The following is an 18,896-nucleotide window of genomic DNA, read 5'->3' as shown; positions in this document are numbered from 1 at the left end:
CTTGAGAGAGAGATTTTTTTTATTTAAATAAGACGTCGGCTCTTAGCTCATTCACAAAATATGCAGATAGTTATTTACAGAATATATTTATACAGTAAATAGAGCCAGATGAAAGAAATCCCACCCCTCAGGTATCAGTCATCATATAGGCTAGATGTAAGAGGGCATACAAATACAAATTTAAGAAAATAGAAATGGCTGCATTCAGTATTTCCTTACATAATTTGCATTGTGTTTGATATAAAATAAATGTCTTGTCACATTTTGTTTTTATCATGCAGAGGCACTGTAAGCTCTGCTCTTCAGTAGGCTTTGCATTGTACTTTAGATACAGTCTTGTACAGTAGCTACTGTACCTTCTTTCCATGATTTGTAATCAATTATTTCGTATATATTGTACCCCTAATGTACAAAAAAGTCTCAAAATGCTCTACCACACAATGCAAAAGATCTTCCATCCATGTAGAAAGACAAAGATTGTTGCTTTCAGTCTTCAAATTAAACTGGAAATCTACAGTATTATTACACTGGTAGTAATAGGTTCTAATGGCAATGAAAGACAACCCAAAGACCTCTGCTAAAAAGGCCATCAAAAGCAATCGTCATGTACAAGAAATATGTAAAAAAATATACACCGCAATGACAAGTCATGTTCAACAGAAGCAGATCTGTGCTCTAAAATAATATTGTGATGTTTCCCAGTTGTACTGCAGGTCCTGGAGAAGAACAAATTAAAAGTGTCCAGTATTAGACACCGCTTCCTTTCATTAGGTCCAGGAGTTTGAAACGTATAAAGAACTGACAATGTGTATAAACGGCACAATTAAATAAACTGGGCTCACTTCACATGTTTGGTGGTGCTCTCCTAGCATTGTTTTGTTTTTGCTTCACAAAACAAGCAAAGATGATGACCTAGCAGCTCAGTGACCTTTTGACAGTGCAAAAGCAGAAAACCCCTAAATCTATGTAAATGCAGGTCACTGGGCAAGTGCTTCAGGAGTTCAATATTCAAAGAGACATTTTCTTCACTCCTGTTCAAGTCAAACCTGATGAATGTGCCTTTCAATTGTTTACTTTTATTGTGACAATTGCTAAAAAAGCATATACTGTATAGTACATAAAGCTTTTGGTATGATTATAATTAAAATCACAAGAATGTATGAGTTACACATTGAAGTTTTATTTTGTGTACAATTATGCTTGTAATGTCCTTGTATTATACAATAAAAGACTACAGGTCTACATATATGATCATGTATGTACATTTTTAGATTTCTTTCTCAGTGTGGAGCAATATATGCACAGATTATCTCTCACTTGACTTGGAATTTAGTTCATCTGGCTTCAAAGTACATTACTGATAGATATATACTGAATATGTACTTGAACACTGCAGGGTATACACAGAAGTACATGAGACATTGGGAGCACGCAGTGAGCATGCAGGAAGGGCAGAGAAGGAGAGGAACACAACAGCACAGTGCACTTTCAGCTGGAAGAAGAGACTACTATTGACTAGAATATGATAGATCTACGCACTAATATTAGGCTGAGATAAGTTTAAAAACAATTGCTTTAAATTTACATTCATTGTTTCTTGTTTCTTTTAATTTTATTCATGATAAAAGTGTGTTGCTGAAGCAATTGGCCTTTTTTTAGAAATTTGCTTATTGTCCCAGAATTCTCTGTCCTGGCTCATGCTGTCCTGTAATACATTCAAGGGGTTAAAGGAGATAAATGATTTTATTCTGCAATGAGAGACTTTGATGCCACATACAAAGACAAAAAAAGTGTAGTCTGAAAAGTACCAGCTGAGATATTTAGAAACTGGTCTGTACTCCTGAGATTTATGTCCTAATTTCCTGTATATTGAATGCTATGTCCTCTGGAACTCAAGTTTTGCAGTTTCTTGTCACCAAAAATATATTATGACTAGGAGTGCACTTGCTGTAACATAAGTATATCAACCACAAACATAAAATAAGATGTGCTTCCTTGTTCTCTAAGCTTCAAAACAACATAATGATAATAATATCTGGACAAAACCGATGTTGCATAGCAAATAAAAATGCAAAAATAGAATTAACATAATTGCAGATACCTTTTTGATACAATTGATATCATGATTTCTACATTTCAAATTCAAAGTATTATTCATGATGAATCTGGTCCTTGTTTAAAAAACAAAAATGTCATTTCCAACATTTTTTTCATATTCAGAAATTAAATGATTACCTTCACAAAGATTTGTTTTTATTTCACACATGGTCACTCTATTATTATGTGCTTGGAAATTATACACAGAATAAACACAAACTTTGCTTGTGTGGAATAAATATATTCTTGGTGACTACTGAAAAACATGAACTTTGCTTCATCAAAGCATTGAAATGCAATGTGTCACAGAATCATCTAAAGTTAGTGACTTGTAAGGCTAACCACATAAGAACAAAAGATCATAAAAGCAATGATTAACTGCACACAAAAGATCATAAGTTGAATGGGTTACATTGGAGATGTTGTACTGGTTACTTCACACACAAGGAAACCAAGTTCAGTTACTTTTTGGTAAGCAGACATGCAATTTTTCTTTAATCTTATGGGTTCTACGTTAAGAAATACAACACCTTCTGTGCATTGAAAGCATAACGATTTATAGCTGGTTCAATTAACATAAGACATTCTCTAGTATTATCAGGTATCACCTCAATCACTACCAGCGTTTCTTATTACTACTTTGTCAAATGCACATTTCTACAAATGTTGTATTTCTCATCATAAAAAAAATATATTAACTAATTGCCAGACATCCAGACATAGACAAATAAGTAGAATAATAGAAGTAAGTTCTGGGATCATATAGAACTTTTTTAAAAGTAAAGAAACATCATTTTGGGTTTCCAAGCTCAATAACAAAAAAACATAACATACAGTATGTGTTACAAAAGGCAGAAATTACATTTTAATGTTCCTCCAGATACAGTATTGACTACTTCAGCTAGTATTTTTCTAAATGCATATTTTGGCAGAGAGTTCTACTCATTCACTGCACAAAATATTTTGCACCCTTTTGTATTAAGGTTAAACAATTATTTTCATTTCATTATTTCACTTCATTAGGTTAATACCAAGGACTCACTGAGGCCTCACAAAACTCCCTTAGATAGCTAAAGTGATTTTTTGGAGTCTGTTCATTTTAGTTTGATGATAACCCTAAAACAATGTACTGAAATTAATAAATATATGATATCCTGGTATCTTGAAAGATGACTGCACAAAATAGTATTGAGGCAAAAGATAATAAACAGCTTTAGTGCCTTATTTTTTTCAGGCCTCTGGTTTGTCATTTTTCTTGGCTTTTTGTAATTGTTTTTTTTGAAGTCTCACTGAGTCATCAGACATGTGTAAGATGGAGAGTTCAAGCCCTCCAAGATCTGCTAATAAAGTGACTCAGAGGATGAATCGTACAAAAGAGCAGTTAAGTACCACCATTGCAATGCATTGAACCTTGCTCTTAATCATTAACACAGCAGTGAAACCCCATTATGATTGTGCTGTATGAAAGAATTACAAGGACCTATATCCAAAATACCGCATTATAACAACATCACTGCATAACGTCTTCTGGGCCGAATGGCTAGTGATTTGCACAAACTGGTCTGTCACCTGCCAGCATTTTAGATGACAAAATGTACACTTAATTGTCTCAACAGTTTGGATGAATTTCATTTAAAAAAAAAGAATCAATTTTTTTCTGTGACACTCACTTGATCTGGATTGCCGATTGTGTGTATTTCGCTTTTTGCCTCGCATTTACGAACCTAGTGACTGCTCACTGGGGACAGGGGTAGTGTAGGCAGACTGTTCAGCCCACCTTTGAGCAATCCGTCTTTTAACACCTCTCAGGCATCACAGCCCCATACTGGAGGTTCAGTTCCTTTATTGACAGTACCTCATGCCTGCAAACAAGTTGAATAAAGTTACATTTTAATTTCTGGCATGCACATAACTGATTTTCTCTTTGTTCTGCTTGTAAATTGTATCTTTCAGAGATCTCTAACCATATCAAAGAAACATTTGCTCTACTTCTTCACTCAATAACATAAGAATACAGCATGACAAGCAGAATGATTCCATCTCAATGTAATGTTTCTTATTAACTTTGTGCCCAAGTCACCATTGGCAGGCATCATTTCTTTTGCTGTTTTTCTTTTTTTTTTGTTTTTAGAACATCTTACAAAACACGTATATAGGCTTATTGTTTAGTATTTACAATGTTATGTGCTGAACAGGGACTTCTACCTCCTGTACAATATAAGACTACACATCAGCAGGATTTGTCAACACAGTTAACAATCAAATTGATTCATTTTCTTTACAGGACTTGTCACTGCTCATGGCATGCATACTTCTAGAAGTAATATCCACAAGATGTCACCTGTTGGCTTTTCCCATTTTCACAGTGATAGGTTGGAATATTTAACACCTCAGAGGCCAATGTGTGGCATTTGAATGCTTAGAGAAAGTTGTCCTTACCAGTGAAAAATCACAGAATGGCATAGACCCTCTGGTCTCTCCAGTACATGTCTCTTTTCTCGTTAAACTTTTGTTAATGGTCCGTATTGTGTGCTAACAAAACAACAGATAATTGTTATATCACTTTCAGCAATGAAGTGCAACATAAGTAATATACAGTATTTCTTTGTGAAGAACAGATGAGGGGTCATCAAATATGCATCTGTTCAGAAAAAGCACCACACATTATGTACACAGAGAGCCTGGGGAAATGAAGGCTGTGATCAGGACTTAACAGGGCTCAGTGCACTGAGCGTGTTACAGAAGTGATGACACTGCTTGAAACAGTGTAGTATTATCCTGTGGTGAAAGACCTAAGCTTTCAGCTCAGCAGAGATCTCTGCTTTCTCAGAAGTAGTTTGTGTTTGCTCTGAGCCTGCAAGCAATGATCAAATCCCAGCAGAGGCATACCAGAGGTGCACTTGTCAGACTTACAAGACTATATGCATTGACCTTTGTCACCCCCATCCCAGCTGAAGCAGATAATTTCGGAAAAAGTTGCATTGTAATTGCAGGAGACCATTCATTTCCGGTGCTTTTTACTTGCAATGTCAATTCCAAACTGAGAAGAGCTTAACATCAAAATGAGAAGATATGTTTGAGGGATGTTCAAAAATCTTGCCATTTTGATTCTTGGTGTCCAAAACAAATGCCCATGATAGATGGGAATTACTTCTTAGGAATCTTACATTATTTTTACTGAAACTGCCTACACCAGACGATAAGGATGATTCTGTCACCGACAAGAATATCATTTATTTTCATCAAAATAAAGGGTTGCTACCGAGATTCAAATGAACTCCATGGCAAAACCAATTATAGGACGTGGTTAGAAGATTTACATGAAAAAAAATCAGAGGTACAAGAATTTCCACTTGACTCTAATACTGTACAGACCAGACTAACCACCAGATTTTCCTAGACCATCTAGGACAGGCTTCTGGGCTTTTTTTTCTAATGTTTAAGTTAGAGACTTCACCATAATGTTCCACGACAGATTCTAATGTTGTGCTGCTTAAACCGTTTGGGAAAAAATCCCATTTTATCTACATTAAATACGCCTCGGACACTCTCAGATGATGTGTTGTATCCTAGCAACATTCTCTAGGAACCAACCCACAAATGGAAATTGTATAAGAGAACAGTAGAGGTCAGTCATTTTCAAGTACTTTAAAAATTAGATAGGGACAGTAGATTTTTGTTTTGATTCATTTAGTCAAATTTTATCCATGTCCTTGTTGTATTTATTTATACTCATCTGAGGCCTTCAGTTTTTTATATGTGGATAAGTAATATTTTTTTCTCTGTCATAAAACTAAAAAGATAACCTATTTTGCAGGTAAGTGTTCAATCCCTTGGTACTTGTCTTGCATTTCTTACATAAATAGTCTTGAGAATAATTGGATTGATTAGTGTAACTCTGAAAAAATGTTGTAACCTGATGTTCAAAGTAGATTAGTCTTCCTTTGGTATCTGAAGGCAATTCTCCTAAAAGGAAAAGTTAATTAATAATATAACATAGTAATTAAATAATTATTATGTAATAATTAACTGACCACATATAAAAAGTAATTGTTAACTCTCTCTCTGTATGCTTCTTTTCGGTTCTGATCTTTCCCCAGACAGCTTGCAACCTCTTAGATTGGTTATAACCCCCAAACCACTGAAACACAGTCAGATTAATTCCTTCAGCCGTGACCAAATCAAATTTCTCAGCATCAGCTACTAATGACATTTAAACTTTGTGTCTTTCCCTCACCTCCCTTGACATCCCCTTGTTAGTACAGTATATGGGACAAACAAACAGACCACTTTGCTTATGACCCTTCAAATCGTTTTTCTTTGTGACTTATTCCCTTTTGATTGATTTATACATATTTCAGTCTTCATCTGTGGTGTGTAGCTGGACTAATAAAACCTCAAATCTACAGTAACTGTAAACATGAGCTGGGATGATACCTCAGTACTACCAAATATATCTTTATACTACTTTCAGAAAACATTAGAATTCATATCTCAAGCAGCAAATTGTGAGAATTCTGCTTCGCACAATCCATGGTGAGGATGTTGACATTGCAGTGAGGGACCTTTTCTCCTTCACATTTCCAGTCTCAATATAACCACAGGAGACATTTACAGGTGATTGTCCTATTGAGCCATTGCTTTAGCATGACATGGATACACTAATATCAAATTAGTGGTAGTCAATTCATATATTCATTTTTATGACTTATGCTTCCCAGATGCAGTTTAACTGTTCCCATAGTGCTTTCTGCCAAATGCGAAGATTTTCATTGCCTATGCAGTATTTTCTTCAGCCTTGCAGATTGGTCCAGAACTCTGATAAAGTTCTGATGGGAATTTGTTGCCCATTCTTTTGTCCATAGTTGTTTCTCTTTTGCTCTTTCTGGGGTCTCAGGAAGAGAGTAGTGAAGCTGTATCTGGTTCATGGAAGTCTTGATGGTACATTTTCCAGCGCAGTAGAATGTGGACTCACAGTTCTTCACAGATATCATAGTAGGCTCCTGATGTGTGGGAATTCTTATGTAACAGGATTAAAAACAACACATACAGTACGTACAGAGTTTGGATGCCTGGAGATGTCAGTTCAACCTGAGTTCTGTTTTGGAAGTTTGTTTAATTTTGATAAGTGATTATATTTCTTTCAGGCATTGTTACTCTTTTCTATTCTCCGTAATATTATTCTTTTCACTGTAGTTTTTATTTATTTTTTATTATATATGTATATTTATAACAGTTATTGTCACAGTTTACTGCCAACACCAATTTCCCTCCCCCCAGCGGTTTGTTGTCAACAAGCAAACTCCTCAAAGTTGCCTAAAGTCGGGTGACGAGGTAGCATGTTCGGCGTGAATCCGAGACTGTCCGAGTGACTCCTGAGTGTGTCACAGGTACTCTGCAAAACATGAACGGGGAAGGGGGATTGGGGTTAGGGGTGAGGGACAGGATGTTAAAATTCAGGGTTTGGGAAGAAGAATGGAGGAAAAACAGCAAATTGAAAACAAGGGAGATTTATAGACATTATGTAGGGGGTTGAGGTGGAATACATGAACAGAGAACAGGAAAACAGGGAGGAAGAAAGATGGTGTTCCAAACAACAGAGAAAGAGGAAATGAGAAAGAAACACATAGAAATGTAAAAGCACAGGAAAGAGAAGAAATGTAAAAATGAATGAGAAGATATTGGTAAATGATTAAAAAAATGCAATGAAGAAAAAATACGAGAAAGAGTGAAAAATTTACAGGAAAAATCCAGTTGTAGACACATAAATGTACCACAACAGGAAAAACAGGCATGGAAAATGGGAGCAGTGAGGAGGACAGGACAATAAACAGAGAGAAGGGAGATTTAATCATTTGGAGTACAGAGAGTTGCAGAAGAGAGGAGAGAGAACATATTAAAATCAGAGTGAAAAAGGAATGCAAGAGGATTTTTTAAGGGAAAGATAAAAAGAAAATGAGAAAATGTGGAGGACAGGAAGGTAAAAAGGGAAGAGAAAAAAGAAGTTTGTTTTTTTAGACTAGTGACTTTTACTGTTTGCTATAGAATAGTAAACCAAAATGAAATTTGTATAGTAATGTTTTTCAGAGTGGGTATTAGTGATTGCTAAAGCCGGGGAAAGTTATGTCATTGGATTGTTATAAAATGAGTTCAATTCAATATCTGGGATTAATTTTTCAGCAGATTTTAGCTGCTGATTCTGCAGATGAAGCCCAATTTTTGTGGACACATTGCATGCAGACCTGTGATGACATCACAAAGTAATGCATCTAGTGATGTCATCAGTCACAGGTTCCATGTCAATATCTACAAAAAATGAACTTTATCTGAAGGAACAACTTATCTTTTGTTTTTGATTTTACTCAGTCAAAAAGATATATCATATCCTTACAAAATGCCTGTAAGTAAGCTCCTTTTTAGCTCGTTCCTTGGTTACTTTTAATGTGCTTAAGAAAAAACTCACATTCTACCTAAAAAAACAACAATATGAATTCCATTAAATAGACTTTTAGACCATGGCTTTTGTGGCTTTTTCTAGCTGCGTGATGGGAGTATAATTTAGTCTGCTTTATGCATCCCCTGTTAAGAAAATGAGTGGTATCTAATTACTTACAGGGGTAATTTTGAAGAGTTTTTTTCCCTATGATGGAATTTGTCCTTAATTTGCTTAGTTTTCAAAAAACTATGGAGAGGCCAAATTAAGTTTACAAAAAAATCTATGAATAAAATTGAATGAGTGTTAATCACATGAGCAATCATTTTTCTGAAGTGTAATCTTTCCCCGTTTGTTGTCCAAAAAATGGTACAATGTGTAGTATTTTCTGGACTTACAGTGCCTTGCAAAAGTATTCACCCCCCTTGGACTTTTTCACATTTTTTGTGTTACAGCATGTAACCATGATGTATTTAACTGAGAATTTTTGCCACTCATCAACACAAAGTTCTCTATACTGTCAAAGTGAAAACAAATCCAGACATTTTACTAAATTAATTGAAAATAAAAAACAGAAAATAAGTGAATGCATAAGTATTCACCCACTTGCTTTGACACACCAAAATGACCTCTGAAGTAACCAACTCTCTTCTCCAAGTCACATAATTACTTGACTGGAGTCCACCTGTGTGCAGTAGTGTTTCACATGATTTCTAAATAAATACACCTGTGTCTGGGAGCTTCCCCACTTAGTGCATTTCCAAGGAAACACTACACCATGAAGACCAAGTAACATTCCAAGCAGATCCGAGATAAGGTTCTTCAAAAAATACCAGTCGGGGCAAGGATATAAGAATTTCCAAGGCATTGAATATACCTCGAAGCACAGTGAAGTCCACCATTATAAATGTGAAAAAATATGGAACAACTGTGAATCTGCCCAGAACTGGCCATCCTCCAAAACTGAGTGTCTGGGCAGGAAGAGCCGTAGGAAGGGAGGCCACCAAGAGGCCTACGGCAACTCTAAAGGAGTTACAGTCCTCCATGACAGAGATGGGAAAAACTGTGCATGAGACAATAGCACGCACACTTCAGAAATCTGGCTTGTACAGAAGGGTGGCAAGAAAAAAGCCTTTGTTGAAAAAAACTCATATCACATCTCGGCTGGAGTTTGCCCAAAGGCATGTGAGGGACTCAACAACTTGGAAGAAGATTCTATGGTCTGATGAGACCAAAATTGAACTTTATGTTTGGCGCAAACTTACTGTAACACAGCACGTAACACTGAGAACACCATCCCTACAGTGAAGCATGGTGGTGGCAGCATCATGCTTTGGGGATGCTTCTCTGTGGCAGGGACTGGAAAACTCATAAAGATAGAAGGGAAAATGGATAGAGCTGGTGCTGCAATCTGCAAGAGCACTGGGATTTGGAAGACAATTTATCTTCCAACAGGACAATGATCCAAAACATACAGCAAAAGCCACACTGGAGTGGCTTAAAACCAAAAAGGTTAATGTCCTGAAGTAGCCCAGTCAAAGCCCAGACCTCAATCCAGTTGAGCATCTGTGGAATGACTTAAAAATTGCTGTTCACAAATGGTCCCCATCCAACTTGATGGAGCTTGAGCAATTTTGCCAAGAAGAATGGGCAAAAATTCCAGTGTCAAGATGTGCAACGCTGATACTTACCCAAAGAGACTCACAGCTGTAATTGCTGCCAAAGGTGGTCCTACCAAGTATTAACTCTGGGAGGGTGGGGGTGCTAACATTTATGCATTCAATTATTTTCTGTTTTTTTATTTTTAATGAATTTAGTAAAATGTCTGGATTTTTTTTTCACTTTGACATTATAGAGTACTTTGTATCGATGAGTGACAAAAATTCTCAGTTAAATACATCATGGTTACATGCTGTAACACAATAAAATGTGAAAAGGTCCAAGGGGGGTGAATACTTTTGCAAGGCACTGTACATCATTCATGACAAATATAACTTTGATCTGTGCCATGCTTCTATGATTACATTTTGACATTTTTTTTATAACTTCTAAGTGACACATTATTCAGTCTGAAAATCTTTTTCTTATGTATTGTTTTTTGTTTCTATTTGACTGGGGTATGAATAATTTCAGAAGACATTGAAACTGTTTCTACAGTGTTTTGAACAGATAAATAGGACTGTCAGAAAGAATGCAGGTGTAATGTAGCATTCATATAACTTACAAAGAAATAAGAGCTGCAACGGTTTTCTGAAATAAAATAACATCTCAGGGATTAACATTTCCTTCTAATGCATTTCAAATGAAAAGTAATTTGGGTTAAATACATTTGGAAATATATGGACTGCTCATTTATGAATTTTTACAAACAGGAAGCGACAACATCCTGACTGTTGCACACTCATGTTGAATCCTATTAGGTTTGAATATGCATCTGATTTTAAAATGTTTACAGAAGCACCTTTCTGTTTTACTTAGAATGTTACTATTTTAGTACTCTTTTAATGTTAATTAAAGATTTTTAATGTTAATCACTGCTGTTTTTTTGTCTTGATTTTATTGTATCTACAGTATATAATTACAAGACAAATCAGTTAGAGATTAGTATTCTAATGTGATATAATTTTATTTTGTTCCATAAACATACAGTATTTAATACTTTTGGACTGGTGGTCAAAATTATGGGGTCACGTTTATACTCTGGGATCTTATCTGTTCATAAATAAGGACAATAACAAACAAAGCCTACAGTATGGTTTTCAGTGATAAAATGGATGTGCATTTTTTAATGAAAATTATTTGAGTAAAATGATGGTAAATCCTGTCCTCGGCATCATGCTTTTTTTAAAGGAGTCAATAAATGTCTTCTATTTTAGTTGTGTTTCATTTGGACCATTTGCAGGACTACACATATACTGTATGTATATGCATGTACAGTATTGATGTAAGCTAAAGACCCGTTTTATTATTTCTTTCTTCTCGCCAGAGGGAGCTACAACACCACAGAGCTACACTAGAAAGCATTATCAAGAAAGGCCATAGAAATCTCCTCCCAAGGCGACTTAACAGCAATGACTCCAGAAGGGAGCCCATATAAATACAACCGCAAAAGAACAAGAAATAAGACATACTGTATAATGCCTTATTTTAAGTTACAAAGCCCTATGAACACATTTAAGTAAAACTGTTTACTGCAAAACAATTTCCAGCTTCAGGGATGCAACTTGAATAAAACGAACTAGTCCCATAATGTCAGAGTAAATATTTTGAGGAGCAGTAGAAGATGAAGTTGTAATCACATGGAAATATAAGTGTGTTATTTTTCAAAATGAGAAAAGTGCCATTTGAGGGATCATATACTGCATGAAGTATTTTTTTAAACAATTTAACAGTTGAGACACTCTATTATTGATTACACTCTTTTTATCTACATCAAATTTGATCCTTTCCCTCTATACATACAGACTGTTTTTATCTTTTTGAACTTTGACAGGCTCCAGATTTGGCTTTAAATAGACATTTCAATAAACATTCTATGAAAAATAGAGAATTTTCTTCTCCAATTTACAGTAGTTGTGTTTTCAATTTGTTAGAGGAATTTGTACATTGCAAAAAATATTTTAAAATTCGACATAATAATTAAAACTCGTAATAATTAATATTCCCTTGGTTTAGTAACTACTTACAGCTTTCATCATTTAGATTATAATTAAGCATTAGCTGCAAGCTGTGTTATGTATTACAGAATGTGTGTTTAGAAAATAAAGTTTACTCTCTTACAGGATTTGTTTTCTTGGGTGTAACATTCCAGCACTTCAGATTAATGGTAATATAGAGTATAATATTTTGATATACAGCTCTTCAAGCAACGAAAATATATTACACTTGCATTGTGGCCTTTTCAAAACCAATCCCATCTCTAAAGAGCAACTCTTATCTGTCAGTGATCTGTCGGAGGTGAACCATCTATCCATGATTATTCAGTAAAGTGCAACCTTTTCTGGAGTGAACACGATAAAATATAAATGTGTAAATTCAAAGTAACCTCTACTATATTATCAGGATCTTTTAACTCCTACTGTTACATGCAAAACAACAGGTGTTGCCAGAGTTAACAATGTAGCATTGATCAAAGCATAGAGTTGTTTTTACTAGTTCTTCACATTATCGTGCTTGCGTTTAAAATTTAGCAAACAGCTTCAATGCATATGGGCCTTTCTATTGTAGCAGTATTCATGTCAAAGGAAAATAATGCCGTCCACAAATACTGCAAATGTCGTGACAACTTAATTTGTACCCATCTACGGTATATACTCTACTGTAACGAATTTATTTTTGTTCATGAATCTGAGAAAAGCACCATGGTTAAGTACAACAAGAGGCAGCTTGAAACTGCAATGTTGTGGACTGAAATGCTGTGCCCTTAGGTAGTCAGATTGCACCAGTAAAGTTTTCAGCTTTTATCATTATAATAATAATAATAATAATAATAATAATAATAATAATAATATAGCATGGATAAATTTGCTTTATTGTTTAACTCAACTGGTTGAGAGTATCACATCCTAGCTGTGAGGGCGAGACTTGTCAGATCCCTCAAAAGAAGCATGTGGGAAGCAATGGTTTTGACAGAACTATTATTTATAATGTATCAACAAGTATAGAAGAATGAACGAAAAGTGAGATATGAAAGACCCAATGGAAAAAAATGATTGACAGTTAAATAATTTTAATTAAAAAAATTTTGCCAAGTTGACCACAGTTCAGGGGATGTTGGTCTGAAGAGTATCCGTTTGGAGTGATCAAGTGGTAACTAGGCTACACCTTCTGAATGAGAAAGAGCTAGCATCACTTCTGGAGCTTGCCTCCATGGAGAGCCACACAAAGGTGATACAGATCCCCCCAAATTTGCTGAGGAATCCTTTAGGGAAATTTAAGACATTAGAGGAAAATCGAGGATGATGTGGAGACTTGAACTGAGCAGCAGTGCCACTAAAGGGAAGCACGTATCTGGAGAGCTAGATTGGTAGATCTGAGCCGCAAAAGGACCGTCAGTGTTAAGGAAGGAAAAAATTTTGGGGAGCAAATCAAGAGATAACAACTTAATCTATAGACAAAAATATTTGGGACAAAAAAGGGAAATTTCTAGATAATGAAGGGGACATTGCTGATGTACTAAATGAAAGCAGTCAAAAACCCAGGCAGCGTAAGGACAAAGTTTTCTATTAATTAGTATCAGTACAGAAGAGGCAGAACTGTTTCAGATACTAAATACATTCTAGACTAATACATCTCCTTGGCCATTGGTACTAATTGTAACACAAGATGTCATTTATAAGCCATTGACACAACTCTTTCAAAAGTGGCTCAAGTTGGGGTGGTGCTCATGGACTGGAAAATTGCTAAGTTAATGCCTATCCATAAAAAGGATGGCGAGTTCTTTCAGTTAGATAATGTAATTAGTGGAGTTCCACAGGAAACTGTCCTAGGTCCACTGCTCTTCCTAATTTATGTAAATTATCTAAATTCTGGTGTAGTTAGTAAACTATTTATGTTTGCCAATGCAAACACTGCAGAAAAAACATATGACATTCAATAGGGTTTAGATACAATTCAAGACTGGCAAACATTTGGAAGATGACATTTAATATAGACAAGTACAGGGTTTTGCATTCAGGAAGTACAAAATACAAACTATGAATACAAAATTGGAAATGGAGCTAGAAGCAGAAAACTGACAAACTGTCAAATCACTTACATTTTCTAGACAATGTGGGGGAAGGCAAACAACATGTTAGGATTATAGCAGGGTTGCAAGAGTGGTGAGAGCAGTTATACACCCAGAATATTGTAGATAGTCTCATCAAAGTTTTTTTCAAGAGAAATGAGATTATTTGAGAGATTGGGAAAATGTGTGCTAGCGAATTACAAGTGCATATGTGTGCTGAGTGCATAAGTGTGCTGAGCAATGCAATTGCAGGTGCCGACAACATACTGTAGCATTCTGCTGCAGTTGATGCTTAAGAGCCTTAAATTGTGACCTTTGTCACTGTGTGCATCTGTTCTAATGCCCTCTTTACTACCTGAAGTCCTAAATTACTAGCGTGACCACGTTGGCATAAAAAATGGACAGTATGTTGATCCAGACCACCTAAAGTACCTATACAGGGCCACAAAAGAAGGGTGAGTAAGAATAATTTACTGAGCATAAAGTAAGCAAAGATGCAGAAGAGAAAGCAGATTGGACTCATTTGGGGAGAAAGTGCATCAACAGAGCTGCCAAATGTAGCAACTTTGTACTGGAACCATGTTTCCCCTTGAGGGAATGAAAAGACTCTGGCAATGACCCACGCCCAAATCACAGAACACATTTCTGAGTGCTCTGAAGAACAGCACTGAGCAACAGAAAACTTCCATTCCATTAATTTACAGTCACCTGTAAATTAAGAAAAAAGACGGCAAGTTACTGCAAGGTGTTGGACCAGGCCCAGGGATGGGCTGATATTTATGAGAATTCATCCATCTCTGCGTGAGAAGCTGAGCCTTGAAGCTTTCAAAAGAGAATTGACTCCAGGCATCTTATATCACCATATGGCTCTCGCTGAGCCATACAGTCTTGTGGGGCTGTAAGAATGTAGCAGGAGAAAACAGAAGCAATGTAAAATGCTTGTAAAATGGAAAAAAATAAATATTTAGTGTGGAGGTTCAGAGTGGCTTTGGAAGTAGAGAGTGAGTTTGCACCTCTGATTCAGAGAAGCATGCATGTGCCTGCAGCTCCAGAGGTGGGAGTGAAGCATCTGAAGCATTAATGCTGCAAATGGAGAAGAGAGCAATTGGAATATGCTGATGGGGGGATCATAAAAAGGGTAAGTCAATGTGATTCACCTATCCCCATGGTCCTTCCGTATTACAGAACACGTTGGCTCATCAGTGAGATTAACTACTTGCATTGCACATCCTATACGTCATTAGGGAAAGCTCCACAATCTCATTTGTCACACCAGAAAGCTTGCTAGGTTGTCTATTAAAGGGTAAATCAATGTGGAGGAAACCAATTTGAAGCCCTGCTTGTGCTGGCAGCCAACAGCTGAAGGTGCAAGTGAGATTGAAAACAGTAGCACATGTGTTTTCACTGGCCCATAAGTATGATCTGTCTATTGTCAATCTTGACTTTCTCTTCCAGATGGGTCTACTAATTGAGTTGATAACAGAGAAGGTGCTTTTAGTGAAATAAAGGCCATTTCACTGGGGAGAAGACACATAGACCAATTCTCCATTGGTACAGAGGCTCCCTCTGACCACATAGCACAGTGTTAGTGTGACCGCTAGGGTGGTGTGAAAACAGTGGCAAGTGGAAGTGGAGACCTTCACCTAGTCAGCAAATGATGTGCAACCTTTGTAAATGTTACTTTAGGGACACAGAATTCTACCCCACCAGATTCATGGGTGTCAGAAACAGGTGTCTAAACAGGTTTGGATGCTATGTGGAAAATTCATGAGTACCACCTTATCATTAATTATTCCTGTATCTATGGAAGGATATATGTATGAGAGAATCTGTGGACCAATGTATTTAAACACCCTAGAGAGGTGTGGAAAATCTTTTGGAATCATTCTGTACAAAAAAAAAATAATTTCATCAATGACATCCTCCACAGCAGAAGATAACCTGCAGCGTTTTTATAATGCTGTTTGAATTGTGTTCCAACTTTCTTTTTCAATTTGGCAAAATTTAATTTAGAAAAAATAAGAAGATACATAGAGTGACTCATGCTCTCATGATTGCCAAGTCACAAAGTTAAATCTAATTCATTGAGATTCTTCAGAAACAAGTGTGCTGGTGTCTTAGATTTTCTGAGTTTTTTAGATTAAATTAGAAAATAGATTGACAGTGAGCTAAGATAGGTTAGGGGGCCTGTTTCTGTTTTTGACAGATCAGATAAATGTCTCTAAAACACTACATTTTTCCTATAGGTAATGTCTCAAATGTTTTCACTTCAGCACTATAACAATTACAATGTGTTAAGACAACCATGAGTAAAATAACTGTAATTTAAGTATAGCTGCATGAAGCTATATGAGAGGGTTGAAAAACCGGTACACCACTGATGATGTTTATATTTCTTATAAGCTACAAAGATTTCCATAGTTATATTTGGTGATACATGCAAATAAGAGACAAGAAAGTACTGTACATTAAGTCATTCTTAAAGTTAGCCTTAAAATTGTTTTTGGTCTATTTAATAATAATAAAACAGTAACTGTGTCGTTGCTTTGTACTGTATTTGTCTCTTAAAGAAATGGCTTTAATTCCTTCCAGAGGTTCAATAACCTGAAAAGGAATGCAAATCTTTATTCTAAGCTTCCATGTATTTAAACAAGGAGTTTAAATAAGTTATTAAATTGCAAACTGTATTTGTTCTCTAATGAAATCCCTAATTTTAAACTTTATACTGTAGCTCAGATTTTAAATTGTATTTCAGTTTACAGCTGCAGAGGGTTTTTCAGCAATTTATTTTTATCTTTGATGACAAAATGTCTTTAGACATGATTGAAAATATTTTTTCTTCAACCATTATATATTTCTTAAAAGGTTAAACACACATAGACTGAAGTTAATAGGCACTTCATTTTCACAGAAAGAAATTATGAGAGAGAAGGTGTATGTCACCATAACAGCAAAAACAAAAGGTTGAAAAAAGCAACAGATCACCATTACTTATTTGAAACCACACACAGTACAAACTCTATATGTGCTACTCGCTTCAATTCTTCCCTCATTTATTCTATAATCAGAGAAGATTGTGAAAGTTATAAAAGACAGACCCACCAAACCAGCTTGAATTGAAAGTGTTAGTTAGTTAGGGTGTAACATATGAGATGGTTTGTGGTGTATCAGAGTAAAGAGAGAAAGTGGGACGAGTCACTATTATTAATGGGGATCGCTACCTGGGGACATGATTAGGCGTGACACCAGGGCTGGTTGGGTTCTCTGGAAATTCCTGGAATAGACATGATGAAAAGAAGGATGAAGTGACTGAAATAAAATAATACAATGCAGAGATTAATTAAATAACAAGTGCTTTAAAACAAATCATCGTGGCTATTGGTTATAATGAATGTACAGCACTCCAGGACATGGATTGATAGGGACTAGAAATGTAGAAAGTCAACCAACTGGACTTGTTGCTGGTTTACGCTTATTTTGAACTGAGGGTTGTAAAGCAATCCATACAAATAATGGTGCTGGCATATTTGTGAATTTAAAGAAATTCACAAAAGTGAGTCAAAAGCTATTACATTAAACTTTTCCAATTTTTTAACACAACAGACTTTTGGCAAAATTTTAGTTAAATCATCTGCCAGTGGCTGTTGATCAAAACCAAAAGAACTGAGAGCATATGTTGCTCTTTGCAAATGATATTTTCTGAATGCTGAAGTCCTTCTCTTACAAAGGAAAGCTTTTGCAGGAATGCATACATTTTCCATGATTTACTTTCCTTGATTCAAGTACTTGAACACTCAATACTGTACATCAAATAGTTGTATTCCTATATGTGGATATAATGTGTTTATTACCTTTTAGAAGAACTTGGAAAGGAATATTTTCTTTTGTCTTTTTGTACTGTTGGACCACAGGTTTGAATTTGTAAATTTAATATAATTCTAAACATTTTGACTGAAGTGATATCTGCACAAATTATTTTACACTAGGAAACCCACAGAAACCCAAAGAAAGCTAGTCAGATCTGAGACGTTGTCATTTGTGTCCGATGGTAATAAACAAGGCAGAGACATTGTCATCCTAAAGAAATGGAAATAAGCCTATCTATTAATATACCACATGGTACTGTATCAGTTCATGTTTATATTGAGCTGAAAATCATTGGTCCTTTGATAGATCAGCACAAAATGTGTCAAATATCCTATGTTTTCAAAGAGATGATCTGTGTAGGTCATGGCTCTGATGTTCCTATTCTGTTCCTTTAAATTAAAGTGTATTAAATTTAATAATTAAAATTAAATATTCCACAGTAAGCAGATCATAAAGCAGAATATACAGTATATTGAACTAAGAATGGCTACATTCTTAGTTTAATGCATACTGTCGGCGGCGCTCAGCAGATTCTGTGCAGATGTTTGGGGAATCTAAGTTACGGTCGGCTAGCGGCATACCTTAGATCTCAACTTTTCAAGTGGAACTGATCAAGAGGCCTCCAGAAATGTTTTTGACACTAACATTTCAAAATACACCCAAGGCTTTTATTGATACATTTCAGCATGAAAAGAATAGAGTATATAATCACTTCTATTAAATATGCATCAGAAATGAGTACCATACAAATGTAACAATTATTATTTTAGT

The 18,896-nt window shown here is 35.6% G+C and overlaps 1 protein-coding gene across 1 annotated transcript in view; it reads right to left on the bottom strand.

Annotated features, from left to right (window-relative positions):
* Position 1: 1 nt before the first annotated feature.
* asic1c (acid-sensing (proton-gated) ion channel 1c) overlaps positions 2-18,896 on the bottom strand; it is a 77,198-nt gene continuing 58,303 nt past the window's right edge. Inside the window, exons 10-11 of the mRNA XM_088918143.1 lie at positions 17,480-17,532; positions 2-7,492 (exon numbers count right to left, since the gene is read on the bottom strand). Of these exons, the coding sequence (XP_088774269.1) occupies positions 7,414-7,492; positions 17,480-17,532 (132 nt within the window). The 3' untranslated portion in view covers positions 2-7,413. The remainder of the gene's footprint in view (positions 7,493-17,479; positions 17,533-18,896) is intronic.

Source organism: Atractosteus spatula, chromosome 6, assembly GCF_055471065.1.
Source record: "Atractosteus spatula isolate fAtrSpa1 chromosome 6, fAtrSpa1.hap1, whole genome shotgun sequence".
Taxonomy (NCBI): domain Eukaryota; kingdom Metazoa; phylum Chordata; class Actinopteri; order Semionotiformes; family Lepisosteidae; genus Atractosteus; species Atractosteus spatula.
The sequence above is the reverse complement of the archived record's forward strand: the minus strand, read 5'-3'. Positions and strand labels throughout refer to the sequence as shown.